Raw genomic sequence first — 27,873 nt, 5'->3', positions numbered from 1 at the left:
CCACTGGGCAAGAATTCCAGGAAATGCGCTGCGCGGGTCTGCCGGTCGGGGCGGGGCGGGAGCGGCGGGCGGGGCGGGGCCGGGGGCGGGGCGGGGCGGGGCCAGGCCCCGTAAAGGGGAGCGTGGCGGGCCGCGGTCACTGCGGGCTCCGGGGGAAGCGGACCGGCTGACTGACCCAGCGGTGGACCACCGATCTTCGGCGGAGGGAGCAGTGCCGGGGCGCACGCTTGGCACCATGACCCAGACGCCTGCTTTCGACAAACCCAAAGTGAGCGCGGGCGGGGGCTCGGGGTCCGGGGTCTGCTCCTTGTCTGGCTGGAGGGCTTAGCGGCATCCAAGCCCTGGGAGCAAAAGGAGGGCCCCTGCAGGGGCTTTCTTCCCTCAGCTCAGGTCCTTGCCCTCCTCCAGGCTGTCTAATGAGAAGCAATGAGACAGGAAGAGTCCTGAATCTGGAGGCGCCCCTGGCGGGCCTCCCAAGTTCTGCTTCTGCCTCTGACTTGGCCCATCTGGGTCTCAGTTGCACTGTCTGTCAAGTGGGCATGCTAGCATCACCTGTGCTGAGCAGCCTAGGCAGGTGGCTTGACCTCTCTGAACCTTGGCTATAAAATGGGGCCGGATGTCTACACCCACAGGCACCTAGTGTGGTGGACAACACATACCGAGCGCTGGGTGAATGGAAACAGCTGTGCACGCCCAGCACTATGATGGTTTTGTGAGCACCAAGGAGCCCAGGTTTGTAGATGTGCCTGTGAGGCAGGTCATGCTGGAGAGGGGAAGAGGGGAGCAGTGCACCCCTCTCTCCACGTTAGAGGGGCTCGATGGGCCTTAGGCCCTGGGCCCTGGTAGGGTTCACTCGGGGCCAAGCCACAGCTGCTAGCCCCAGGGGATAAATCCCTTGTCCCTCCTCCCACCAGCTGTGGAGTCTTGGGAATGGTGGGGTCAGGGAGGGTCTGGGCCCACTTGGCGGGCTTCAGAGCACTGCCATTCAGTCCAGGGAAGGGAGGGGCTCAGGAGTCTGTCCAGCAGGGTTTGAGACTGCAGGTGGGGGGAGGTTGGGGGTGGTCAGGGGAAGGAGTGAGCTGCAGTCAGCCTCCAGTTACCTCTCTGAGAAATAGGTGTGAGTAATGATGGCAGATTATCGCAGAGGCGCTGATGAGCATCATAAGGTGGGGGGGAGGGGGGACTCTGAGGAAGTAGGCCTGGCCCCCTCCCTGGGCCTGGTCACCGGAGGGCGGATGCTCGATACTCCCTGCCAGATGTCACAGGTACTAGGGCTGCAACACTGCCACCCCCACCCCACCCCATGCCTCTTGGGTGCTCAGCGCCCCTTTATTAGTGTGTCTTTCTTTGCAGGAAAACGCTTTTGGATCCCCTCTACCCTTGGGCTGGGGAACCACCATATCCTGATATGGATCCTAAGGCAGTAGATCCTGATATGGATCTAAAGCCCCTTGACTGGATAGATAGAAGTTATGGAGAGAGATCACAGCCAACCCTTCTGTAGAACCTGCCATGTGCAATTCGATCCTTGCAACTCTTTTATAACATCCCTGTGAGAGACAGACTGTCAGGCTCATTTTTTGGCCTCTCTCAAGCCTGGCTGATCAAGCTGACGGGTCATTTTTCCTCTCTGGGCCTCAGTTTTCACATCTGGGAAATGGGCCCCACCTGCTGTGGGGGTGTCCAGAGTTTAAAAGGCAATGCTGGGACGGTAATGTCATCTACGATGTATGTGAGATGCGATACATTTTAGAATATTTTGAGGAGGGAATGTGCCTGAACTGGCCCGTGTAGCCAGGAGTGTGAGTCTGAGCCATGAGACCAGAGCCAGCTTCCTGCCTTCCCCTGCGTGGAGTGGATAGTAAGAGACGCACTCGTATTAATAGCTAGAGCTTATCGAGTTGAGTCATTGCTCGGTGCCAGGCACCATTCTGAACTCATTAACCGTCATTAATTCATCTAGGACTCTATGTCTGAGGTTACAGGCATTATCCCATTTTATAGATAAAGAGAGGCAGAGAGGTTAATTAGTCCCTCAGCCACATAGCTAGTGGCCAAGCTGGTGTTTGAGCCCAGGGAGGCTGGCTTCAAAAAAAAAAATCGCACGCCTGGAGTTCCTGCTGTGGCACATGGGTTAATAATCCAGCTTGCCTCTGTGGAGGTGTCAGTTTAATCCCCAGCCCAGCACAGTGGGTTAAGGATCCGGTGTTGCTGCAGCTGTGGCCTAGGTCGCAAGTTTGATCCTTGGCCCAGGAACTTCCATATGCCACAGGGGTGGCTGAAAAAGAAAAAAAGAAAAAAAAATCCCTTGCCCTGGCCAGCTTTCCTGAACTGCCTCTGCAGAAGCCTTTGGGAATGGAGGTGCCAGTGCCCAGGGTCAGGGCATCTCTGGGACAGGAGCCTCTACTGGGCTCTTCGGCTTCTCTTATCTCCCACCAGGCGAGGCCCGGGGCCTGGCTAATTTGGAGAAGGCAGAGCAGGGCAATGCTTTCCAGACTTTCATGAGTACTCAACATCAGCTGACTTTTGTTAAGGTTCACCTGTCTGCCTGGCATCTGAATCAGGAGGTCTGGGGTGGGGCCTGAGAGTCTGTGCTTCTACCAAGCTCCCAGGTGATGCTAAAGCTGCTGGGCCACGGACCTCACTTTGAGTAGCAAAAGCCTAGGTGGCTGCCTACCTGCTCTAATTGTTATTTCCTGAACACCTGCTGGGCACTGGAGGCGGTCCAAAGCGGGGGTGAAGCGGTGACCCTTATCAGTCTGTGGCCACACGAGACAAGGCGGGAACATCCCATGGGCCTCGGGGTCAGTGTCACGGAGGACGATGCCGATCACATGCCTGTCATTGTAATAACAGTAACAATGCTGCCATTGGAGTGTGTGTGGGTACCAGGCACCTTCGGTGATGTAGCGCTCAGAATCTCTCGACAGCTCAACAGGGCAGATGTGTCCATCCCATTTACAGATGAGAAACCCGAGGCCTGAGAAGTAAAACAGCTTGCCCCAGGCTACACAAAACCTGACAGCCTTGAAGCTGCAGGCTGGAGAGTGAGCTGGCCCAGGCGGGAACAGCTGCGCCCCATCCTGCTGCAGAGGAGACCTGCGACAAAATCTCCAACCCATCTTTCTCACCTTTGAATGCAAAGTCCATTCGTTTCAAGGACTGTTCTTAACTGCTTTGCATATGTTAACTCCTTTAATACTCACAAGGGTCTTTTAAGCTAGATCTTAGGATCTTCATGTACATATAAGGCAACTGAGGCTCATCGAAGGGAAGGAATTTGCCAAAAATCACACAGCCAGGAAGCAGCAGAGTTAGACCTGAACTCAGACCTACCTAAGACCGAAGCAGAAACTGTGAACTGCTTTCCTGATTTACGCCCTCGACCTCACTTGGGTGGGGGAGGAGTTAGAATCAGGGGGGCCTTGGGCTTCAGATAGACTGAGGTCTGATCCCTGCCTCGCCACGTAGCAGCTTAGATGGGTAATTTCCTGAGTCCCAGCTTCCTTCCGTGTAAAATGGGCTGATAAAGCCAAGGTCACGGGGTTCTTGAGGGAAATTGATGCTGGTGGGGGCTTGTGAAGCACCTGGCGGGCTCGCCGCAGACCCTTGGGTGTGCGCCGCTTCCCCTGGGGACTGAGGAGGGGGCTGGCTGCCGTGGGCTCTCCCCCTGCACACCCCCCCCCCCCCGCCACCCCAGTTTCCGGCCACAAAACCCACTGTGTTAGCATTGCTTTGGGCTTTTCCGTTACCAGAGCCACCTGTTAAAAAGGCCCTGTCTGGGAAGAAACCGACTGCCTTACTTGTTACAACTCACATGGCAGCTGGGTTTCATTGAAGCTTTTTATTTGCCAGAGGCAGAAGCAGGGACCAGAGAGGGGAAGCACAGTGTCTGTGGTCACACATAGAGTCAGGGCAGGCCAGCCAGCCTCCCGATTCTGCATCGGACCTCAGGGTGGGCTTGGCTTGGATGGGAAGGGGCCCTGTGAGCTGGGAGAAGCTTGTACACCTGCCCTGTTATCCTAGGGGGTGCCCCCTGGGCCTGGGAAGGGGAGGACTGCAGCTTGGATTTGGACATGGGAGAAGAGGAGGCCAAGGGCGGCCAAGGTGAACTTCAAGCCTATATTTACCAAGTGTTGGGATCAGGCTTGCCCTTATCTCTTAGACCAGATCAGCGAGGTGGGGAAAAGAGACAAACTCTGGGGTTCTCACATGAGTTACTTCTCTGTGCCTCACTTTCTCCATCTGCAAAACAGGAATCATATTTGTATCCATTCCACATCAAATAGCAAGTGCAGGGAGTTCCCTGGTGGTCTAGGGGTTAGGATTTGGCACTTTTACTGCTGGGTCCAGAGTGAGTCCCTGGTCTGGGAACTAGATCCCAGGTTAAGCCACTGCATTTTGGCCTTGGCCAAAAAACAAACAACCCCACCCCCACCCCCAGCAACCGCAGGCCTGGCGGCCCATGCTGGCTGCTATTGATCATGCTTGGCGTGGTTATTAATCATGTTAAGATTTACCCGCACTGACTCAGCACCGACAGGCAGAATGAAGGGAGTGTGTTTTGGTGGTTGCGACTCCTACTTTAGAGTCAAATAACTTCCTGGTGCGGCGCTCATTAGACTGTGCTCTAGGGCAAGGTCCTTAGTCTCTCTTAGCCTCAGTCTTCTCATCTATAAAATGGGGATAACTGCTGAGTTCCTAGGCTGTTGCCCCACAGGGTGTTCCCTGGCTGAAGACATGCTTTGCCTTCCCTGAAACCTCTGGGGAAGCTCCTAGAGGCGGCAGAGAGCTCACTTGGGCCCTGAGTCAGCAGGAGCCACTGAGGGACTGCTAGGTCCCTTCTGTCCTATACCTTGGAGCTATAGGAGCTCAGATTGGGGCTGAGCTTGGGGGACGTCCTGGAGGAGGTGTGGCTCACACAATGTCAGCCCTGGCGCTTCTCTGTCTCCTGGCTTCCCTCCAAAAGTCAGCTGAGGCGCCATGGTGGCCCTGGTTCTGCCCAGCTCAATGCCAAGAGCAGGGATAAGAAAGGAAGAGGGCACCCATGGCTAGTCAAGCAACCCTGGCTACTCTGCCCTGTCCGGGTTCTCTGCCAGGCCCAAGGGGGTAGGTCAGCCCTTCCTGGCTGCAGAGAGAGGACTCGGCACTGCTGATACAGGACGGGGAGAGGAGGAAGTGATCACTTGGTCATTCAACACACACTGAGCACGTCCTGCTGTGTAGGGCACTGTCCTAGGCCCTAAGGGTGCAGCACAAAGTCCTGCTTGCAGGGAACTAATAGTCAGGGGCACAGGCAGGGTAAGTGAATTGGAAAAGTCAGTGGGATAAAAACAAAACAGATGTGTTTGAGGGCCCTGGGGAGTAGTCTGACGTGGGTACCCCTCGAAGGTAGCCGGCCCCGCCAGTTGTGAGCTAGAGTGCCTGGTGCTGGAGTCTAAGACTGACACCTTGGGTGACCTTGAGCTAGTGCAAATGCATCCCCAGGCCCAGGCACCTCCTGATAGCAAGGACTCAGCGTGTTTCCCCATGTCCTCACAGGGCCGGGGGCCTAGGGCTTAGTCAATATTTTTTGGTAACTGGGGCTGCTTCCTGTTCAGACCTGGAGGATTTCCTGCTGTTCTGTCTGATGCTCCCTGTGAGTCAGCGGGGAGAGGGGCTGCGATTCCCCTCCGGAGCGGTATGAGGTTGGGTGCAGGTCTGATGCAAGTGCCACGGAGGTGGTGTGGCCCATGGGCAGGACTTGGGCTTAGAGGCTGGGGGGACTTGTGCTCGAACCCAGTTCTGCCCCTATTGATCTGTGTGATCCTGGGCAGGTCCCTGCATTTCTGAGTTCAGCTTGGCAGCGGGTCCATTTCCCACCTGCCACATGGGGCTAGTGTGTCTCTTGTGCAGGAGTGAAGAATAAAGGAGATGAAGGGTCTGCTGCCGGAGGCCGCTACTGTGATTGCTGGATTCGTTACCTCTGAGGCTGGGCTTGTAGAGAGAGTAGAACCGGAGGTCAAGACTCCAATCTGGGTGCGAATCCTAACTCCATCGCTGCCTCTGTGTCCTCACGTGTCAGATGGGAGTGAAGTCCCTACCTCCCTGATGGTGAGGTTGGAATTAGATGATGCACGTAAACGGTCCAGCTCATAGGAGATACCCAATACACTGGAGGTCCCTGCTGTTCCTCTTCCCTGAATGGGACCAACAGAACAGGGTCCCTACCCCTCTCTGAGCTTGCACTCCGTTGTCATCTGGGCTAGGCTGGCAGATTTCTCCAAGGGTAGTCTCAGTTTCCCAGAAAGTTCAGTGAAAGGCTTGTCTGAGCTTGGACCATCTGTGGAGGTGGCTTCTGCCTCTGTCTCACCCCTGAAGCACGTCTGGGCAGCTTCCGTGGAGGCCCCGAGGAGGGCTGGGACCTGTAGGGTGCTGCAGGCTGCGGGGCGCTGCTCCCTGCACCCACCCTGCCCCCACCCCTCTGCACTCCCACCTCCTTCCAAGGCCTCCCTTGGGCGCACAGCTGCACAGTCAACTCACGTTCCCTGAGCACGTGCTGTGTCTGGTGCTGCAGCAAGTGTTCCCACTGGCAGCTGTCCCATCTGGACCACTGCACTGGCTCTCTGTCTGCTCTCTTGACTTCCTTTCAGCCTGCCCTCCACACAGCAGCCAGAGAATGCTTGAAAAGGTGGCTTCTTGGAGTTCCCATCATGGCGCAGTGGAAACGAATCCGACTAGGAACCATGAGGTGGCAGGTTCGAACCCTGGCCTTGCTCAGTGGGTTAAGGAGCTGGCGTTGCCATGAGCTGTGGTGTAGGTCACAGGCGCAGCTCAGATCTGGTGTTGCTGTGGCTGTGGGGTAGGCCGGTGGCTACAGCTCCGATTCGACCCCTAGCCTGGGAACCTCCATATGCTGCAGGTGCAGCCCTAAAAAAAAAAAAAAAAAAAAAAAAAAGGTGGCTCCCATGTTTAAAACCCTTCAGTGGCTTGCCCTCTGCTGTGACCTGTGGGATCTTGCCACCCTCCACCCACTCCACCCCTGCCCCGACCTTCTCTGTGGCCTCATCTCTTGGCACCGGATTCAGACACTCAGTGCATGCGGTTCTCAGCCTGGACCTCCTTGCTCGCCTTCCTTGTTCCTCCCCCCGGCTAACTCCTCTGTTTTCTCCTTCTCAGAGGGACCCCTCCTACCTTCTGAGAAATGCTTTGTTGCCTCTTTGAGCTTCTGGCGGCTCCGGCATCCCTTGGCTTGTGGCTGCATCGCTCCTGTCGGCCTTGTGGGCCCAGTGCTGCTTCCTCTTGTGTGTCTCTCTCGAAAGTGCCTCCCTTATGAGGAGAAGGGGGATTGGGTGTAGGGCCCACCCAGATAATCCAGGAAAAGCGCCTCCTCTTAAGGCTTTTAATCCCATCTTTGGTCCTGAGGGGAAGTGCAAGTTCTGGGGATTAGGAGGTAGACGTCTTTGGGGTGGGGGCAGTGGGGAGGCTTCCATTCAGCCCTCTGCACAGACCCCAGGGGCCTGAGCAGGGCATGGGGGGCACTCTTTCCTCTTGAAGTCTGATCACTTCTGGCCTCTGCCCACCACCTGCTCCTGGTTTCCCATCTGTCTTTGTGGCTCTTCTCCGGGCTCACCTGCCTGGTAAGCCACTGGGCCCTGGTGCGCATCCAGGCTTTTTCCCACCAGCCTTTCTTGATGTTGTCACCCCCGCCCCCCGACCCCCTGGGTGGGCTCATTCAAGACCACAGCCTCAGTCACCTGTATTCCTGTTACATCTCCCGCCTGGGTCTCTCTGAGAGCTCCAGATCCGCACAGCCACGGGCTGTGTCCACGTGCATTTGGAGTCCCAGAGGAGTTCCAGCCACACATGACTCGAATCACACCGACCATGCTCCCTCCCCGCGTTCCCCCCCCCCCGCCACCACCCGCTGAGCACTTGATCCTCTTCCTGCGCTGTCTGTCCCAGAGCACAGGAGTCACGACCCCCCGCCGCCCCAGGCCCAACCTGAAGCATCATCCTTGACACCCCCTCCTGTCCACCTGCTTTGCCATCTTGGCCTCACCACGCTGGTCCAAGGCACCATCATTGCTCATAAACTTGACCACAGCGGCTTCTGGCTGGTCTTTGCTACACATTGTCCTCTTCCACTTCAAACCTTGACATGGCTTCTCTGTTGTTCTTGGGTTAAAACCCAGTCTTCCTTGGGTCCCCTCAGTTTCTCCAGTCCCACAACCACTCTCTGAACCCTTATTTCAGTCCCTCTCACACTTTCCCATTGCATGGCCTTTGCACATGCTGTTCCCTCTGCCTGGATGCTTTTCCAGCCTTCATGCTCACCCCCTGCCTTTACCTACTCGCTTCCTCCTTCAGGTCTTAGCTCAGGCTCTGCTTTCTTTGGGAAGCCATTGTTGGCCCTTTAGCTGGGTGAGTTCTTTTGTCGTTGCATCTTTGGCAGGTCTGTGTTTGTGCCGCCCAGGAGTTGTCCTGGCTTGGAAATGTATATTTCCCAAAGTGACAATTAACTAACGTCCCTCACCCTTGCTGGACTGCAAGCCTCACGGGAGCAGGACTGTCACTGTCACTTGAGTTTCCCTTTCCATCCTTAGTGCATCCAGCAGGGACTCAATTCAGTGAAATAAGGTTCTTTTTTTTTTTTTTTTTTTTTTTGTCTTTTTGCCATTTTCTTGGGCCGTTCCCGCGGCATATGGAGGTTCTCAGGCTAGAGGGGGTCGAATCGGAGCTGTAGCCACCTGCCTACACCAGAGTTACAGCAATGCAGGATCCAAGCTGCGTCTGCGACATACACCACAGCTCATGGCAATGCCGGATCCTTAACCCACTGAGCAAGGCCAGGGATGGAACCCGCAACCTCATAGTTCCTAGTTGGATTCGTTAACCACTGAGACATGACGGGAACTCCTGAAATAAGGTTCTTAGTCAACACTTATTAAGCGTTTGCCACATGCTACCGGTGGTCTAAGCACACCAGGTGCCCTCACATGGTGAAGCCCCTGGGAGGAAGGCCTGGCATCCTCCCCACTGGACAGATGAGGACACTGAGGCACTGAAGGCCAAGTAACTTCTCCAGGTCACCCAGGGAGTGAGTGGGGAGCTGGGATCACAGCTCTAACCACCCTGCTACCCGGCCTCTCTGGCTGGGTCCTCGCCACAGCCCCGTGAAGGTTAAAAATGGCAAAATGGGGAGAGCCCATCATAGTGCAGTGGAAACAAATCCAACTAGTATCCATGAGGATGTGGGTTCGATCCCTGGCCTTGCTCAGTGGGTTAAGGATCTGGCGTTGCTTTGGCTGTGGTGTAGACCAGCAGCAACAGTTCCAATTAGACCCCTAGTCTGGGAACCTCTGTATGCCACAGGTGCTGCCCTAAAGAGACAAAAATGATAAAAGGGAGGCTTAGAGAGGTGAGGTCACCTGCCTAAGGTCGCACTCCTGGTTGACAGTTCCCCAGGCTGGAAGTTTCAGTGTTCCCAAAGCAGGGCACTTTTTGGGAGCCTAATAAACATTTGGCTGAGAGGGCATTGAACTCGTTTTGTCAGGGAATCCAGCAAATCGTTTCCATGACAGAGGCGGTTCTTTGCCGGCTGAATGACTTCGGGAGAGAGCTGGGTATGTGGATGCCCTGCTGATAGAGGGGCCTCCCTTGGGCCCCGGGCCGGGTTCCCCCACAGGAGCTGCTCTCAGGATGCCCTTGGGCCAGCAGCTCCCTGGCCACCCCCTCCCCAGCCAGGGCAGCCACTTTCTTGTCCAAGGACCCCAAATTCCAGAGAAGGCCCCATGCTGCTACAGATGTCTATTTAGAGTTTTCTGGATCTCTCTCTGGCCAGGGAAAATTTTCTTCCACAACCTGGAACCGGGAGACGGCAGTTGCTTTCCTGCTGTCCTTTGAGCACCTGCTGCGTGTCTCCTTGCAGCCCGTGGAAGGGCCCCTGGCTGAGAGGCGAGGGCTGTTTCCCGTGGGCCATATGTGCCCCCCTACACTGTCGTTTTAAAAAAATCTTTAAAACTTTTTCTTGGACCGAGAAGCGATCTTTGCGGTTGTTTTTCAGTTGAAGAAACAGTCTTGGGAATCACATGGCCAGAGAAGAGGCAGAGCTGGAAGGCAGGCATGATGAGCCCTCCCCAAAGCCCTGTCCGTAAACTCCTGGCTTTGTGCATGGAGTGTTGGTTGAGCAGGAGAGGAGCCCCAGACAGCCAAGTAACAAGTGCCTTTCCTAGAGCCCTGCAAAGATCTCGCTGCCGAATATTGATTCCTGATAAGCTGTATTTTATTTCTTTTGTTTATTTTTTTTTTTCTTTTTACGGCTGCACCTGCAGCATATGGACATTCCCAGGCTAGGGGTCAATTCAGGGCTGCAGTTGCCGGCCGACACCACAGCCACAGCAATGCCGGATCCGAGCTGCATCTGCAACCTACACTGCAGCTTGCAGCTTGCACCGGATCCTTACCCACTGAGTGAAGGCCAGGGATGGAACCTGAATCCTCACGGACACCACGTCGGGTTCTTAACTCACTGAGCCACAACGGGAACTCCAGCTATGCTTTATCTTAAATTACACTTGCTTTTGAAAACAGAGCCTGATTTTTGAAATATATTGTAGATATTCACTAATCCAGAAAGTCTGTGGTCAACCCTTTCTGTTAGAGTTGGATCTTGTTCAGTGAGCTGCGGGAGAGCTGGATCTGCCTGCCTGGAAGTTGAGGCTGAGGCTGCATTGCTCCTCTGCGACCGTGTTTCACGCCAGCTTCAGAATTTCACTCGGGTTAGAATTCTGGTTCTGCCACTTGCTAGCTGTGGTTAAGGGCAAAAGCATTGTGATGGGTTCCTGTTTCACTAGCTGTGTGGCCTTAGACAAGTTATTTCACCTCTCTGGGAGTTCCCGTCATGGCTCAGTGGAAACGAATCCCCTCTAGGAACCACGAGGTTGTGGGTTCAATCCCTGGCTTCGTTCAGTGGGTTAAGGACCCAGCATTGCCGTGAGCTGTGGTGTAGGTCACAGAAGTGGCTTGGATCCTGTGTTGCTTTGGCTGTAGTGTAGGCTGGCAGCTACGGCTCCGATTCAACCCTGGGTGCATCCCTAAAAAGAAAAGAAAAAAAAAAATCTCTAAACTTCAGTGTTCTCAACCTTGAAAGAGATAGTGATAACAGTAAAACCCACGCCATAGATGAGGATTAAACAGGACGGGGCACCTAAAGAATTAGTGGAATATGTGTCCTGGGGTCCAGTTAACACTAACCCTCTGAAAGATCCTTCAAGCATTCATGGGGGATTGTTTTTTTCTTTTTCCTCTGCACCCTTGCAGGTAGAATTGCACGTCCATCTGGATGGAGCCATCAAGCCCGAAACCATCTTATATTATGGCAGGTAAGTCCGCAGATAAGAGGCCTTCCTCCCCAGGATCTGGTCCTCTCTTTGACCCAGGGCCTTCTGGAGAATTCCAGGGTTGCTCACTTCTTCAAGGATCCCTGTGGCATCAAGCCAGCCCCTGGGCTAGAAAAAAGAGGTCTGTGGGGCATGGAGGCCTCAGCTCTGAGCTGGAGACCCACAGCCCAAGTCTTGTGCCTCTGAGTCTTGTCTTTCTGCTGCCAGGAAAGCCAGGAGGAGCTTACTCCACCTTACACACACACACACACTGCGCGCGCGCGCGCAGGCGCGAGCTAGTTCCCAGGGCTGAACTAGTTACCGTTTTTTGACTCAGCTGAGAGCTTGTGGCAGGTGAGTGACCCTCATAGGACACTGGTCCATCTGAGCATCTCTTGGTGCTGGGCTGGCCTGAGCCCTCTCCTGAGTCAGGAAATTTAATCCCTCCACCCTTGGAGGAGGGCATTGCCATCCCGTGTGTCACTGAGGAGACCGCAGCCTCAGAGGACCGATGACAGTCGCCCCAGACCACACAAGAAGTAAAGAATAGAATCAAGAGTTGACCTGGGGCCCTCTGACCCGCCAAGTGGCTCCTAATCACCATGGTAACCTGCTGGGAGGTTCCTAATCACCATGGAAACCTGCTGGGAGTCTTGGAGAAGCGGTGCCCCCTCTCTGGGACCAGATCTGTGCATCTTCCAGATGAGAACACACCTCCTGCCTCAGCCCTCGTGGATGCTGGTGGGCCGAAAGGGCCCCCAGCACCCCCCAGTGAGGCAGGTCTGGCCTCCATCCCTACCCCTCAAGGCTCTCAGCAGCCCCTCTCTGGAATCCAGCACTTAAAGGCAAGGACTTAGGAGACCAGTGGCTCTGAACTCAACTCCGATCACGCCCTTTCCTTGCTGTGGCCTCGGCCTCTGTAGATTGAGGGTAAGAACAGGCCCTTCCTCCAGGGCTGACCCGGGAGGCAGGGGCCCTCCCGCCACCCACCCCTCCCTTGGCGGACCTGTTCTCAAGGGTTGGCTCTGGGCTCGTTTTGTTTGGAGCTGGATGGACCTGACTCTCCTCACTGCCCTGAGCAGTTCAGCTCTGGACCGAAGTTTGAACCCTCTGCTCTCTAAGCTAGGGTTCCCTGCTGTTTTCCGGACAGACACCCACTCTTGGAAGGGAATTGGTGATTCTTGGGAATTTGGCCCAACTCTGAAAATGATCTCTTCCAACTCCCTGAGAGAGTTCTGGCAAGAATGCGTTTCTCCATCTCGTTCGTGCTTCCAGAGATCTTTTCCTGTCCCAGGAAGCTGTTGTCGATTGCCTTTGTATTTAAGTATCTTGTGGAAGTCTATTAGCATTTACTGCACAGCCAGCTCTAAGTGCGGCCCTCAAAGTGATGTAGTGAATTTGCATGGCAACTCGTAGGTGTCTTATTGTCCCCATCTAACTAATGAGGAAACTGAGCCGGGATGGGGCAAGTAACTTGTCTGGTAAACACAGCAGTGACCCTGGGTCCATGTCCCTGACCATTGCCCCTGCCAGCTGAAGGTTTAGGCAAAGTACTTGCATGGAACACACTTCGCTCAGGGTGATTGTGCTACGTGCTCCATAAATATCACTGAATGGTGATATTAGTATTATTAATTGTAATGTATGGCCCTAAGTGGGGTGAAGCCCTTTGGCTTATCTCTGCCTGTCCTTTGCCCGTGTTGAGTGCCAGCCATCGCCACAGGGCACTCAATGAGGCCATGAGGGTGGATTAACTGGGCACCGAGATGGGATCTAATCGCGGGCACTCATTAAAGGGTTATAGGGCAGTGCTCCCTGGTGTGCAGAGCAGGAAGGTGAGCGGGTCCAGGGCGGGTGGAGGGAGGAGCAACCCTCGTGGGGTGGCTGGTCGGATTTTCTGTTTTCCCCTGTCCCCTTGGCATCTTGGGAACCATCTAGGCATCCCTCTGGGCCCTAGAGAAGGGGGTGCGAGTTTGATCCAGCTGGAGTTTGATCTTGAGGTCTGCAGGCAGGGGGACGGGGGAGTCCATCAGGCAGGAATATAAATGAAACACACTGGAGGACCCCCAGCCATGGGGCGGGCTGGGGTGGAGAGGGGAGGGAGGGGAGCAGCTGGCCTCTGGCCCCTCCCCGACCCCTGGCCAAATCCAGCGCCTCTTTTCTGCCCCTGTGCCTTGGGTATTCTCGTCTGTTTGCCATATTCCACCTTCTCTGGGGGCTTTAACCTCTTTCTCAATCCCCTTCCCACCCCTGCCAGCTCTTCTCCGAGCACATCCTGGATCTGGCCACTGTCTCCTTCCTGTCACTGTCCTGGTTTGAGCCACTGGACTATTGTGATGGCCTCCTGGCCAGTGTCCAAGTGTCCATCCTGGCTTCCTTCATCCATTGTCCCCACAGTACTGTAGTCAGAACAACCATCCTAAAACATAGTGTGATCAGCTCACTTCCTTGCTTAAAGCCTCCTGCCTCCCCACCTTGCTCAGCATCCAAACCCAAGGCCGCATTGGCCTTGAAAGTCCTATAAAGCCTGTGTCACCTCTCTGACCTCTTCCACGTCTCCTTGCTTAGTCCATGCCAGATGCTCTTCAAACACGCCAGACCTAGTAAACAGAGAGGTAGGGTGACTTGCCTAAGGTCGCACAGCCTTCAAATAAGAGCTGGGATTCAAACTGAGGCCAGTGGGCCTTGGAGACTGCCATCTTTCCCTGGACACACAGGTAGTCCCATTTGTTCCTCTCTGTACTGTGAAAAGAAAGTATGATATGGAGATCCTGTTGTGGCTCAGTGGTAACGAACCCGACTAGTATCCATGAGGATGCGGGTTCAATCCCTGGCCTCGCTCAGTGGGTTAAGGATCTGGCGTTGCCGTGAGCTCTGGTGTAGGTCATAGACGAGTCTCAGATCTAGTGTTGCTGTGTCTGTGATGTAGGCCAGAAGCTGCAGCTCCGATGTGACCCCTAGCCTGGGAACTTCCATATGCTGCAGGTGCAGCCCTTAAAAAAAAAAAAAAAAAAGGTATGATCTGAGTTGTATTGACAGGGATGTGGATGTCCTCAGAAGGGACAGCTCCTGCCCACAGGAGGAGGATGGACTCTGAACTCCAGAGTCTGTGCTCATCCTCTCGCTGGGCTCTCAGTGCACCTCCTACCACCTGTCAGAGGACTGGGCAGCACCGGGGCATGGCCACGGCGACTAGAGGCGCAGGGCCATCTGAGATCTGAGCTTGGCCCTGCATGGAGCCTCGGCTGCCGTGAGTGGCTGTGGGTGGCAGGGGGACCCTAGGGGCCCAGAAACAACTCCTTCCTGCCTTAACTTGGGTCCCAGACAGGAGCTTTACAGCTCAGTCTGAGCGGCTTCCGGAGGCCCAGTCCGTGGGAGATGCTGGATCGTCCCCTGGTGGGACTCTGCTTTGGCAGCCCTGTCTTCTGCTCTGGTTTCCCTCGGTCTGTTCCCCACACCACAGCCAGGAGGAGCTCTTTAAAAAGTATGCCTTTACATGTTGCTCCCCCTGCTTAGAATCCTCCAGTGGCTTCCTGGGGCTTCCAGAACAAAGTCCCAGCTCCCGTGAAGCCCCCGTCTGACCCTGCCTGCCCCCTGGCTCATGTACCACTGACCCTGCTCTGGACTCCAGGTGCCCTGCCCTGGAATTCCCTCACGGCTTCTACCTGGGGCCCTCAGCACAGCTCTGGCCCTGCCTGGCACTCTGTCCTGCTCTCTCCGGGGAAAAGGACCGTTTCACCCTTCTGCTTAAATGTCACCTCCTCTGAAAGGCCTTCCCTTCTATCTGTGGGGTAAGAAGATCTCTCTGGATGGCTGTCGAGGAGAGGGGCTGGAGAAGAGCGAATGGGAGAAATACTCAGGAAGGAATAGTTAGGACTTGGGACTGGTGCTTAGGGGGTCAGGGAGATGGAGCCTTGGGGAGACCCTTGTCTCTGGATCGGGTAGCTGGGTGGGTTGGAGGAGCCAGACTAGGAAATGTGGAGCCTGAAAGGGGCTTGGGGGCGAGGAAAGGTGGCGTGAGGGGCCAGCCTTCCCGAGGGCGGCGAGACCCATGGGTCTGTCTTGGCCACGGCTACCCTTCCAGCGCCCAGCACATCATGGGCCCTCAAATGGTGTGTGCAGAGGGAGAAGATGGAAAGCTCTGGATCTCCCGATTGCTCCAGAGGGCCCATGGGGGTGTGTGTGGTGTGTGTGTGTTTGGGAAAATGGGGGCAGGAGCCTTAGCTTCACCTCCTTGGCCTTCCACCCGCCAGCTCCCAGAAAGATACTCAAAGTACAGCATCTAACAATTGGCACAGGCTTTGCAGATGCCAAGGATGGCATTTTTTTCCCTGTGGGTGTCTTGTGGGGACGGGGACCTGATTGACAGACTGGGCACCAGGGTGACTTCCTGGTGACACCCACTGGGTACTCACAGGACCTGGGGTCACCTAAAAGGGGACGGGGGCATATGTAGGGAGTTTGGGGAACAGGTCTTTGTTTATGCAGGGAACCATTTTAATATTTTCGTAACAAGCTCTTCAAGGACTTCAACACAGTTCAAATTTCCATGCCTTTGGCAACGTTCTCCCTTCTATCTTCTGTTGATGCTTTCTGGGTAACTGGATTCCTGAACCTCTGGGTTCAGAACCTTGGTTCCAACACTAAGAACAGCTAATTTTCTTAGTCATTGGCTTCTATTTTTGATCTTGTTTTTTGTTCTACTTGCTAGAGGATTTTTCTCGACTTTATTTTCCAGCCCCTTTTTTACATGTTGATGGTTGCTGCCACAGTCTTCTCAATCTCCTGAGAGCTCTTTCTTACCCTCTGAAAGTCCCCTTTTTACAAAGGAGTGTTCTTATGTCAAGGATGTAACAGCATCTCTTCTCCTTGAGGCTACTGATTTTAGAGTTTTTAAGCTTTCTGTGTTCTCTGCATTTTCTGTTTCCCTAGAGTTTCTTTTATCTCTTGTCCCTCATGGTAGGCGCATTTCTTGATGGTCTGGTGTTCTTTGCCTGTCCCTTTTATCTTAAAAGTGGGAAAAACTGAGGTCCTGGGTGGCCATGAGCTGGGGGAGAGCCAGGAGGAGCAGAGGTGGCCAGAGCAGGGGTGGGGGGAAGCCAGCCCAGCCTTGCACCCTGCTGCTTGGACTCGAAGTTGGCAGGGAGGCCGATGGATGGAGAAAAGGTGGCTCCAGGCCAGGAGTGCTGATCTCAGCCAGCTTTTTTTTTTTTTTTCTTCTTTTCTTTTTGCCTTTTCTAGGGCCACTCCCACAGCATATGGAGGTTCCCAGGCTAGGGGTCTAATCGGAGCTGTAGCCACCGGCCTACGCCACAGCCACAGCAACGTGGGATCTGAGCTGCGTCTTCGACCTACACCACAGCTCACAGCAACGCCGGATCCTTAACCCACTGAGAAAGGGCAGGGATCGAACACGCCACCTCATGGTTCCTAGTTGGATTCGTTAACCACTGTGCCACAACAGGAACTCCTCAGCCAGCCTTTAAGGAGCAGTTGCTGTGGTCCAGCCTCATGCGGGAGGCTGTGGGCAGGGAGGGGAGAGTGCTTGGGGTGGCTGGCCAGCTCACCCAGTCCTGCCTGTGAGCCTGTGCCCGGCCCTCTCCCAGCACAATGGGCCAGGCCGGCCTCTCTGATGTGCCAGCCGCCAGAGAGTCGGGAAGGGAAGTCCAGCGCCTGCCTCGGCCCCGGGCATTGTGTGCTGCAGTTATTGCCCCCAGTAACCCCTGACCTGGCACAGGACCAACTGGCTCTACCGAGGGCTGGCACCTTCCCTGTCCCCAGGCACTGGGGCGTGTGTGTTCATGAGCACATACGGACTTTAACCCCGGTTGTCCCCCTTGAGATGTGCTGGCTGGTCAGGGCTCTGGGGACAGGAGGTCCTGGAAGGATTCAGGTCCTGGTTCTAAGTGCCCTGGGCCTCAGTTTTCCCATCTGTCCAATGGGAGGCGTTGGTAGGATCCTGGCCGGGGCTGGTCTAACAGTCTCACTGTTTTGTCCCCAGGAAGAGGGGCATTGCCCTCCCTGCCAACACACCGGAGGAGCTTCAGGACGTCATCGGCATGGACAAGCCGCTCAGCCTCCCGGCCTTCCTGGCCAAGTTCGACTACTACATGCCCGCCATCGCGTGAGTGTTCCCACCTCTCAGGGGCCTGGCGGCGGAGGCAATCCCTCTGCCCACATCAGGCTGCCCGCACCCCTCAGCCCGCGGGTGGGAGAAGGCGCTGTGAAACCCTGCTCTGCTTCTCACCATTGGGTGTACTCGTATGAATCTCTCCACCCTGGGGCCTCAGTTTGTCCAAGTGGGTGTAATGGGCTGAAATTCATTCCATGTCTATAGAAAAGTGACAGGATGTGAGGCTTAAGAACACAGGTTCTAATATCAGGTTCTTTCATGAAATAACTGATGCTGAGCAAACTCACCCTCTCTGGGCTTCGGTTCCCTCATCTGGACGATAGGGCTTATGACCCTCCCTACGTCTCAGGGCTGGAGTTTGGAATGGACACAACACTGTCCTCAGCAAGGCCCTCTTACGGTAAGGACACCTGCTACCTTTGACAGCCAGGCACTGCTGGTTTTATGTTACTTTTCATTCCTTCCAGGGTTTTGTTTTGTTTGTTTTTTTCTTTTTTTAATGACCACTCCTGTGGCATATGGAAGTTCCTGGGCTACGGGTTGAATCAGAGCTGCAGCTGCTGGCCTGCACCACAGCCACAGCAGTGCCAGATCCGAGCCACATCGGCGACCTACACCACAGCTCAAGGCAACACGAGATCCTTAACCCACCGAGGGAGGCCAGGGATCCATGCATCCTCATGGACACTATGTCAGGTTCTTAACCCACAGAGGCGCAACAGGAGCTCCCCTTTCATTTGGTAATAGCAGGATACCTTAGACGTAGAAGAATATAATGTGTACACAGCTCATAGAACCATTTTCCTTGTAGTCGTCCACAGTCCTGGGAAGTGGACACACTTGTCATTTGCAGAGAAGAAGCGAAAGTTCCGGAAAGTGAAGGAACTTGCCCAGGACCGCACAGCTGCCAAGGGGTGAAGCCCTAGATCTTCGGCCTGGTGTCACCTTGAGCTTCCTGGCTCGAGGCAGAGTTTTCTGGCCAAGGCAGGCAGGAATTGAGCCTTGGCAGTCAGCGCTGCCAGAGCTCAGGAGGAGGAAGAGCTGGAGGGGGCTGGGGAATCAGGGAAGGCTGCCTGGAGGAGGAAGTGTGGCTTGGGCCCTGGGTTGGAAAAGCTGTGACCTTGTCCAGAGGAAAGAGCTGGAGGATGGGCCCAGCACAGGTTGGTGGAAGACCAGCAGGAAAGCGTGTGAGGCAGACAGAGGCTGTTGGCTGGGTAAGTGGCCCGGCAGGTATAGAGCATCCTGGGGAAGGAAGATGTGTGCCAGGGCTGCTGGCTTCTTTCTGGAAGATTTGGGGCTCTGCCTGGCAGGCAGCAGCTATCCACATCCTTGGCCGCTGTCAGTTGACCCTGTAGCACACATGCCACCTCCTGGAATGCCCCACACCAGGACCACGGGCAGGTGAGCGAGGCCTCGTACTCGCCCCGGGGTCTCTTCCGTGCTGCTTCCCAGGCAGCTGCTTTCTCTCCCGCCACGAGACCAAAGAGGACCAGCTCCCCGAAGGCCAAGAAGGCGTTCATTTGCATTTCCCTGGTGATGAGTGATGCCCAGCACCTTTTCACGTGTCTGTTGGCCATTTGCGTGTTTTTTGAGAAATGTCTGTTCAGGTCCTTTGTCCATTTTTACTCATTTTTCTTTTTATGGCTACACACACGGTATGTGGTAGTTCCTAGGCCAGGGATCGAATCTGAGCCTCAGCTGCAGCAATGCCAGATCTTCAACCCACTGTGCCTGGGCTAAGGATTGAACCCCCCACCTCCAGAGTGATCCCAGCCACAATTGGATTCTTCTTCTTTTTTTTTCCCTTTTTAGGTCTGCACCTGTGGCATATGGAAGTTCCCAGGTCAGGGTCGAATCGGAGCTGCAGCTGCCGGCCTACGCCATAGCCACAGCAGCTTGGGATCCGAGCCGCGTCTGCAACCTGCACCACAGCTCATGGCAGTGCTGGATCCTTAACCCACAAAGCAAGGCCAGGGATTGAACCCATATCCTCATGGATACTATTGGGTTGATAAACTGCTGAGCCACAACAGGAACTCCTGCAGTCAGATTCTTAACCCACTGCACCATAGTGGGAACTCCTCTGTGCCCATTTTTAAATCGGTTTTGTTGTTGTCGTTTTGCTGCTGAGTTGTCGGCGTTCCTTTTGTATTTTGGATGTTAGCCCCTTATCGGAGCTGTGGTCTGTAAACATTTTCTCCCTTCTGTAGGTTGCCTTTCACTCTGGTGCTGTTTCCTTTGCTATGTAGATGCTCTTTAGTTTGGAGCACTCCCCTCCTTCTAGCTTTGCTTTTCTTGCCTGAGTGTGTCCTTCTCTCTTCTTTCTCCTTCCTGGTGGCCTACATCTATCATGTAGCAAATGTTTCAATGGCTGCAGTGTCCCACGGCGGGGTCCTTGTCTTGAGGAGACGACATCCTAGTTGGGGAGGTGAACTAATCAACCATGTCATAGGTAGTGTCGAGGGGTGGTGAGGGCCGTGGAGCGAGTGAAGGCCAGGTTTTAAACTGAGGGGGTCAGGGAAGGTCAAGGTGGTCCGATGAGCTCTGAATGCAGGGAGGAGGGAGCAGCGGTGATGGGGGAGGAGCCTGCCGGCTGCGGATGCGAACGCAGAGGCAGGCTGATTGGGAAACAGGCTGGACAGAACCAGCTGGACAGAGAGAAGGCCCTGAAGGTCTCATGGAAGGAGCCAGAGGTTGGCAGGGGCTGGATTATGCAGGCCTTGTGGGCGGGGTCACAGAATAAGACTGCTATGAGGTGGGAAGCCACTTAGGTTCAGAGCAGAGGAGTGATATTCTTTGGTTTCCATTTTTAAAAGATGGTGCTAGGGGAGTTCCTGTTGTGGCGCAGTGGTTAATGAATCCGACTAGGAACCATGAGGTTGCGGGTTCAATCCCTGCCCTTGCTCAGTGGTTAAGGATCCGGCATGGCCGTGAGCTGTGCAGCTCGGATCCTGTGTTGCTGTGGTTTTGGTGTAGGCCGGTGGCTACATCTCTGATTAGACCCCTAGCCTGGGAGTCTCCATATGCCGCAGAAGTGGCCCTAGAAATGGCAAAAAGACCAAAAAAAAAAAAGGTGCTAGGGCTGTACAGGGGCGAGCGTGGAGATGGGGAGACTGGTTAGAGGGCGAAGGTGGTTAGAAGCACAGAGGAAGGGCCGAGAACTGGCATAGAGATCAGAAATAAAGCTCAGTGGTAATGAACCTGACTAGTATCCATAAAGATGTGGGTCTGATCCCTGGCCTGCTCAGTGGGTTAAGGATCTGGTGTTGCGGTGAGCTGCGGTGTAGGTCGCAGACACGGCCTGGATCTGGCATTGCCATGACTGTGGTATATGCTGGCAGCTCCATTTTGACCTCTGGCCTGGGAACTTACATATGTCATGAGTGTAGTCCTAAAAACAAACAAAAAAATTAGAGCCAATGGGACTCTCTATGCTTCTAGAATTTTCTTCAGCAGATGCCAAGAGCTCGAGACTGAGTAATAAGACTGGGGGCCAGACATGGGTTTGATCTGCCACAGGTTGTGGACAGCTTTGTTACTCCTGGAGCTCCCAAGAGACTTGGGCAGCATTGTCCCCAACCCCTCTTTCCTTCTCAGGGGCTCCCGGAGGCCGTCAAAAGGATTGCCTACGAGTTTGTGGAGATGAAAGCCAAGGAGGGCGTGGTGTACGTGGAGGTGCGCTACAGCCCGCACCTGCTGGCCAACTCCAAGGTGGAGCCGATCCCCTGGAACCAGGCTGAGTGAGCAACCACCCGGAGGGCTGTGGCGGGGTGGCCCAACCCGCAACCGAGCGGCGGACTCTCAGGAGACCCTGACCCAAGAGAGACTTTGATCTTGCTCCCTGTGCTGGTCCACGGCCTCAGAAAGATGGGCTTGGCCGTCCTAAGGGACAGGTTCCCATCCCTCACCTGGGCTTGCGTGTTCACCTTGGGTGAAAGCGTTTGGCTGCGTGGCCGTCCCTCGTCCTAGATACAGGGCTGGAGTCTAGGAGTGTGAACCTGGTTATCCAGTGACTCCTAGAGGGCCTGTCCTAACCCTGTAACTGAAGTGGGTCTGGCCTATTCCTGCCCTCTCTGCCCGGACCTCAGGGAGGTCTAAGTGGTACCACCCGACTACCTTGCTCCCTTCTAGCCATGACTTTGATGCTTGTGGACATGTGGGAATCTGACACCATAGCAGCGCTCTCCATCTTGGGGCGGGGGATGGGTTTGTGTGCGACAACCCCCCCAACACACTGGGACAGCCTCTCAAGGGCTGACAGCACCCAGGCAGTTCGAAGGAAGTGAGAGGGGGGTGTGCTAGGGCTTGGGGCCGTGTCTGCCAGCCCTTCCGCAGGGGCAGTGGCTTCTGGAAGACCCTCTCCCCTCCCGCCTCTGTCCCAGTCTCAGGGCTGTGCTTTAGGCCTTCCTTTGTCTCAGGTCCACCCCTGCTCTCTTCTCTGCACACAGAGGGGACCTGACCCCCGATGAGGTGGTGGATCTGGTGGGCCAGGGCCTGCAGGAGGGAGAACGGGACTTCGGGGTGAAGGTGCGGTCCATCCTATGCTGCATGCGCCACCAGCCCAGTGAGTATGACCTTGGCCTTGCCCTCTGGCTGCCCATCTGATGCCAGGCCCAGGGGCCATACCTGGTCTTTTCTGTGCCCCACCCAGTGCTCTCCATCAAGCCCATCAGCCAGATGTCAGAGCTTCCTCTTGCGAAGGCTCAGAACTTCCTGCAACAGGAACTTTTCTCCCCAGGGAGGCTGAGCTGCAGGAGGCTCAAAACCAAGGAGCCTGGGAGTTCCCATTGTGGCTCAGCGGAAATGAACCTAACTAGTAACCATGAGGATGTGGGTTTGATCCCTGGCCTTGCTCAGTGGGTTACGGCTCTGGTGTTGCCAGGAGCTTCATTGTAGGTTGCATACATGGCTTGGATCTGGCATTGCTGTGGCTGTGGGGTAGGCCGGCAGCTGCAGCTCCAATTAGACCCCTAGTCTGGGAACTTGCATATGCCACAGGTGTGGCCCAAAAAAAGGAAAAAACAAAAACAAAGGAGCCTGAACAATAGAGACAAGCCTAAGCCAGGTTCTCATCAGCCTGTGGTCCTCCCTTGAGACCCTGTGGGCCAGGCCCCGTCCTGCTGGGGCCGTGAAACCTGGGACTAGGTCTGAGATGCAGGTTCAAGGGGTCTCCCTGTGACCGATCCCGTCACACCTCTAGGACTTGTGTTTCTAAGGCAGGGCCCCGCTGTGTGACTCTGCCCTGGTCAGCTCACCTCTCTGGACCTCAGACATGTTACAGTCCCAGGAGGTCACAGTGCTTTCCCCACCCTCTGCTCTAAGGAGCAGTGAGACCACAGCGAGGGCAACGTCAACCTGTAGGGCCTCCCAGTGCCGAGCAGTTTGGGGTATTTTCTCTAATCCTCATAGAGGCCGGGGGGGGGGTGGACAGGACCACCATCATTTGTCCCTATTTGACAGATGGGGAAAATGAGGCAAGGAAACATGAAAAGCCTTGCTCCTCCATCGGGAAGGCACGAAGCCCCGATGACAACCCAGGGCCATCTGGCTCCAAGGCCTGTGGTGGTTCATTCTTTTTAAAACACTGCATGACTTTACTGGTTAAGAGCAATACATGTAATGACACTAGTGTGAGTTGTTTTAGGCTTGCATGTTAGGCTGTGCGGCTCTCTGTCTCCTCTGCTAAGTGGGGTAGGGCCACCTTGAGGGTGTTATTACACGTATTGCTCACACACTACATGCTCTTAACCAGTAGAGAGAATTGTCATTTGTCATTTACGGAGCCCAGGCCTTGCCCTAGGTGCCTCATCTAGGGGAGCCTTGGCAAAGCCTCGCCGTGAGCCTGTGCTGTGGTGGGTGGTGTGCCCTCTGAGAGGAGAGGAAATGGGCACCAAAGGCCACGTGGTCAGGAGGCGGCAGTCAGGACACCGGGCCCTCCGCCTCGCCCTGGCTCTGGGTGGAAGGCTGGGAGGGTCTGTCTCCTCGGTGCTGCTGCCAGAGGCCCGGTGGGCATCCCCCCCACAGCTTGGTCCCCCGAGGTGGTGGAGCTGTGTAAGAAGTACCGGCAGCAGACCGTGGTGGCCATTGACCTGGCTGGAGATGAGACCATCGAAGGCAGCAGCCTCTTTCCAGGACACGTGCAGGCCTACGAGGTGGGTCTTGCTGGCGGTGGGCCATGGGTGGGGGGAGGCTGACTCTGGGGCAGCCACGCGGGGAGGTCGTCTCTGTCCCCAGTAGGGAGAATCTCAGTGACTGGGGATCACAAGGCTTTCCCACGTGTGTCTGACTGGGTCTAGGGGCTCTAGAAATTGGGGTTCCGGTATGAATTAAAAACCGATTTGATGTGGGGAGCCCTGGGTTGCAGCCTTTCTGCCTAATGATTTGCTGTGTGACCTTGGGCAAGACAGTCTTTTCTCTGGGCCTCTTTCATCCGCTGGGATGACTGGGTTGGAGCAGACATCTCAAAGCCCTATGCTGCACTTCCCGTGGAAGGGGCGAAGCATGGGGTCGAGAGTGGGGTCTCTGGAGCCTGCCTGGCTTCAGGGCTGGGCTCCCCACTTCCTACCTATTTGACCTTGGTCATGATACCTGGTTTTCCTGGTGTTGTAAGACAGGCATTAGAGCAGTTGTCAAGGTTATGTAATGTCTCCAAACCATCTCCTCCAGTGCCTGACACATGCTGATGGTAATAAATGAGAGCTACCACTCGAATGATCAAAAGACACCCCCACCAGACCTCCCTGTCTTGAAGCAGGCCACGTGGAGTTGACCGAGGACGGGTCGGAGCCTGCGGGAACTCAGCCCTCGAGTACAGTGAAGGCAGGGCCCCCGAGCCACCCCCGGGCTGCCCCCTGACCTGTCTGTTGCCCTGGCAGGAGGCTGTAAAAAGCGGTGTTCACCGCACGGTCCACGCCGGGGAGGTGGGCTCAGCGGAGGTGGTGAAGGAGGTGAGTGGCCTGGGCTGGTGGTGGTGGGGGCTCCCCCCCCCCCACTGCCCGCGCTGGGCTCCACTCCGCTGGTCCGCAGGCCGTGGACACTCTCAAGACGGAGAGGCTGGGGCACGGCTACCACACGCTGGAGGACGAGGCCCTTTACACCAGGCTGCGGCAAGCGAACATGCACTTCGAGGTGAGGGTGGGCGGGGAGCACCCGGAGGGAGGACCGGGAGGCCGTGGGAAGCGAGGAGGGTCCAGGAGGCGGAGGCGCAGGGCCAGCCCTGGTGGGAGTGGGCAGCCGGCCTGGGAGCGGCGGGGGCGGGGAGAAAACCGGGACTGACCGGCCCTGGGATTCAGCGGCCAGGGGGCTGGCGGCTCCAGCCAAGGCCTGGGGGTGGGGTTGGCAGGGTCCGCGTGGCAGCCACCCGCCTGCTCTTCCAGGTCTGCCCTTGGTCCAGCTACCTCACTGGCGCCTGGAAGCCGGGCACGGAGCACGCGGTCATCCGGTGAGGCCTGGTCCCCTGGGGCCCACTGCGTTTTGTACAGGGAGAGCCAAGGGTGGGAAGGGGACGCAGAGGCTAGGCGCTGGCTGTGCCTGGTCTCTTGGGTATGACATCGCTAAAAATGCTTGGGAAGCAGGTGTTACTGTCATTACACAAATGAGGGATCCAGCGCTCAAATGTGTAAGGTGACTGAGGTCCCCCAGCTGTTGAACAGCAGAGCTGGGGGCCCTACAGCTCACCCAGCTACAGCACAATGAGTGCCCTGCTACCCTGAAGGAAGCTTCCACACTCGAGAGCTTCTGCCTGCTGGGATCAGGAAGAGGGGTCTCTTTTGCTTCCGTGGTCTCAGCTCCTGGCCCCCTGGGCCTTCCCCCAGCCCTGCCTCGAAGCTTTCCTTAGAGTCTGCCCCACCCTATCCCACCCCACAGTCTTGGCCCTTCTTCAGGTTGTCCTGGGACTGAGCCTGGAAGAGGGAACAAAGCTGACACAGAAATTCACCAAGAACTTGGGGTGACCACGGTCAGGCTGGCACTGACGGAACGGATGTTCCTTGGGCTCTGATGTTCTGATTACGGGGTGGGGGGCCTGATGTCTGCTTCAGGAATGTGGAGAGTGTGGTACCCACAGGACGTCCAAGTGGAGGTTCCTGGACGCATGTGGGTTTACAGGAGGACTCAAGTCATCTAAACAGATGTGGTGACTAAGGCGTTGCTGGAGCACGAGGGCCTAGGAGAGAACCCAGAAGGACAGTGGCACTGAAGGGACAGGCAGACGCAAAGCCAAAAGCGTGGTGTCCAAGAAATCTAGGGAAAAGGTCAACAGTGTAAGATTCTGCTACCCAAGTCGAGGGAGGTAAGAGATAGCAAAGGTCTGGGTGGATCGGATGGAACGAGACGGTGGTCAGGGATCGTGCTAAGAAGTTCCCATGGTGTGCTTGAAGAGTGAGAGCCCAGTGGGACTGAGGGGGACTGGGGTGGGGTGCAGACAACTCTCCCAGGGTGGAGGCTGCGCAGGGGAAAGACTTGCAAGGTTGGTACCTGGAGGGGGGGTGTTGTTTTGGCCTCCCCAAGTCCCCATCTTTCCTGGCTCTGCCTTTGCCTGGCTCTGGCCTGGTTGGATGGGTTCGAGTCACAAGTTGCTAGTCATGTGGCCCTGGACAAATCACCTGCGCTCTCTCAATGTGTTCCTCCCTCTGTTCAAGACGACCTTCCAGGCCTGTCCAAGGTTGCTGGGAGGCTCAGAGGGGGTGGACGTCGGCATGCAGTGAGCGTTTACAGAGGAGTCACGGAGGCCCTCCTCCCTCTCTCCCCCTCCCCAGGTTCAAAAACGACCAGGCCAACTACTCGCTCAACACGGACGACCCGCTCATCTTCAAGTCCACCCTGGACACTGATTACCAGATGACCAAACGAGACATGGGCTTTACCGAAGAGGAGTTTAAGAGACTGGTGAGTGGATGCGGGCCTTGACTCTGGGCCCTGGGAGTGGGTGAGGCCTGCCGGAGCTCCTGGAGAATTCAGGGGTGAGTCTGCCTCAACAGGCCAGGCCAGGCCAGACCTGGAATTTGATGCCTTCTACAGAGAGGCATCTTTGGCTGAGACCTTAACCCAGGACCAGGTTTTTGAGCCTTTGCTTGGGCCCAGTGCCCCCGAGAGACACTGAAAGCTGTCCACCGTCTCCCCAGAAGGGTGTGCTCAGCTGTAGTTTGCACACACTTTCAGGCCACTCAGACCCCAGGCTAAGCCTCTCACTTTAGGGCTGGACCCCAAGCCTGTGTCTGCCAGGACTGTTTCTCTGGCTCCATACACCCCAGCCTGCCTCTCAAAGGTTTCTCCAGCCTCCCTCCCATGTCTGTGTATCACGTCATGTCCCTTTAAGGACACAGACCCTCAGAGTCTCTGCTCTGGCGCCTGCTGCCGGGTGAGCCTGGACAAGTCCTCCCTGCTCTGAGCTTTAATGAACTGCCCATGTTTAATGAAGAGGAGGGACTGTCACTAGATCGCCAAGGACTCCCTTCAGTGCTCTCTGGTTTCACGTTGTCTGCCACACTGGCCCTTCCAGAACATCAATGCGGCAAAGTCCAGCTTCCTCCCAGATGATGAGAAGACGGAGCTCCTTGACCTGCTCTATAAAGCCTACGGGATGCCGCCCACGTCCTCTGCAGGTACGCTCCTGTCTGAGCCCTGGGCTGTTGGGATTTCTAGCAAGATGCCCGCACTCCCTCCCTCTCATGGGCAGTGCCAAGGATGTGTGCCAACTCCCTGGCTGGTGGCAGCCTCGCACTAGACCAGCTTCCTTTCTGCATAATGCTATCTTGAGGCTGGTCTGAGGAGACTTCTGAAGCCCACTCCCAAAAGTCTTGGCAACTTAGGGCATCCTCATGGCGCCCAAAGCCAAGGCCAGGGGGCTGGGCCCAGGTTGCGGCTCTGCTCTGCTCCTTCCTTCCCTTGTGGCCTTGACCGAGCACTCCCCTGCTCCCAAACCTGTCTCCCGACCTGGGGAATGGGGATCCTCTCGGGCTCTGATGGCCTGTGACCTTTTTTTGGTAATGTCTTGGGTACTACAAGTTGCCTAATGCTCCTGTTTCTCTGACTTGGCAAGCAGAGCACCGTCCCTGAAGACTTTGTGGCCACCTCTCCGAGTCTTCACAACTCTGGGGTGGAGCGATAAGCTTACCTTTACTCCTTCCCGGGAGACTAGGATTTCCAGAGGTGGCTACTGATGCTGTGACGCCTGAGTGCCTGTCTCTGTACACACGGATACCTCAGCACGGCTGCGTCTCTCCTGTGATTATGGGCCCGGGCTGGGATCAGGGCCTGGGCCTGAGTCTGGCTGAATCAGAATAACCTCCCCTGGTGACTTGTGCTGAAAATCTGGTGCTCAATAAAAAAGCCAATGGCTGGGGTCGTGCAGCAGGGGGGTGTGTGGTTGCGGCCTGGGGC

The 27,873-nt window shown here is 55.8% G+C and overlaps 1 protein-coding gene across 1 annotated transcript; it reads left to right on the top strand.

Moving 5' to 3' along the window:
• On the top strand, positions 106-27,846 carry ADA (adenosine deaminase). The gene is given in 12 exon segments (XM_021077978.1): positions 106-268; positions 11,302-11,363; positions 17,362-17,488; positions 21,091-21,233; positions 21,942-22,057; positions 23,518-23,645; positions 24,369-24,440; positions 24,520-24,621; positions 24,870-24,934; positions 26,250-26,379; positions 26,993-27,095; positions 27,536-27,846. Coding segments are annotated over 12 exon segments (1,095 nt in total). The 5' UTR covers positions 106-235; the 3' UTR covers positions 27,550-27,846.

The sequence above is a fragment of the Sus scrofa genome, chromosome 17 (assembly GCF_000003025.6).
Source record: "Sus scrofa isolate TJ Tabasco breed Duroc chromosome 17, Sscrofa11.1, whole genome shotgun sequence".
NCBI lineage: Eukaryota > Metazoa > Chordata > Mammalia > Artiodactyla > Suidae > Sus > Sus scrofa.
The sequence above is the reverse complement of the archived record's forward strand: the minus strand, read 5'-3'. Positions and strand labels throughout refer to the sequence as shown.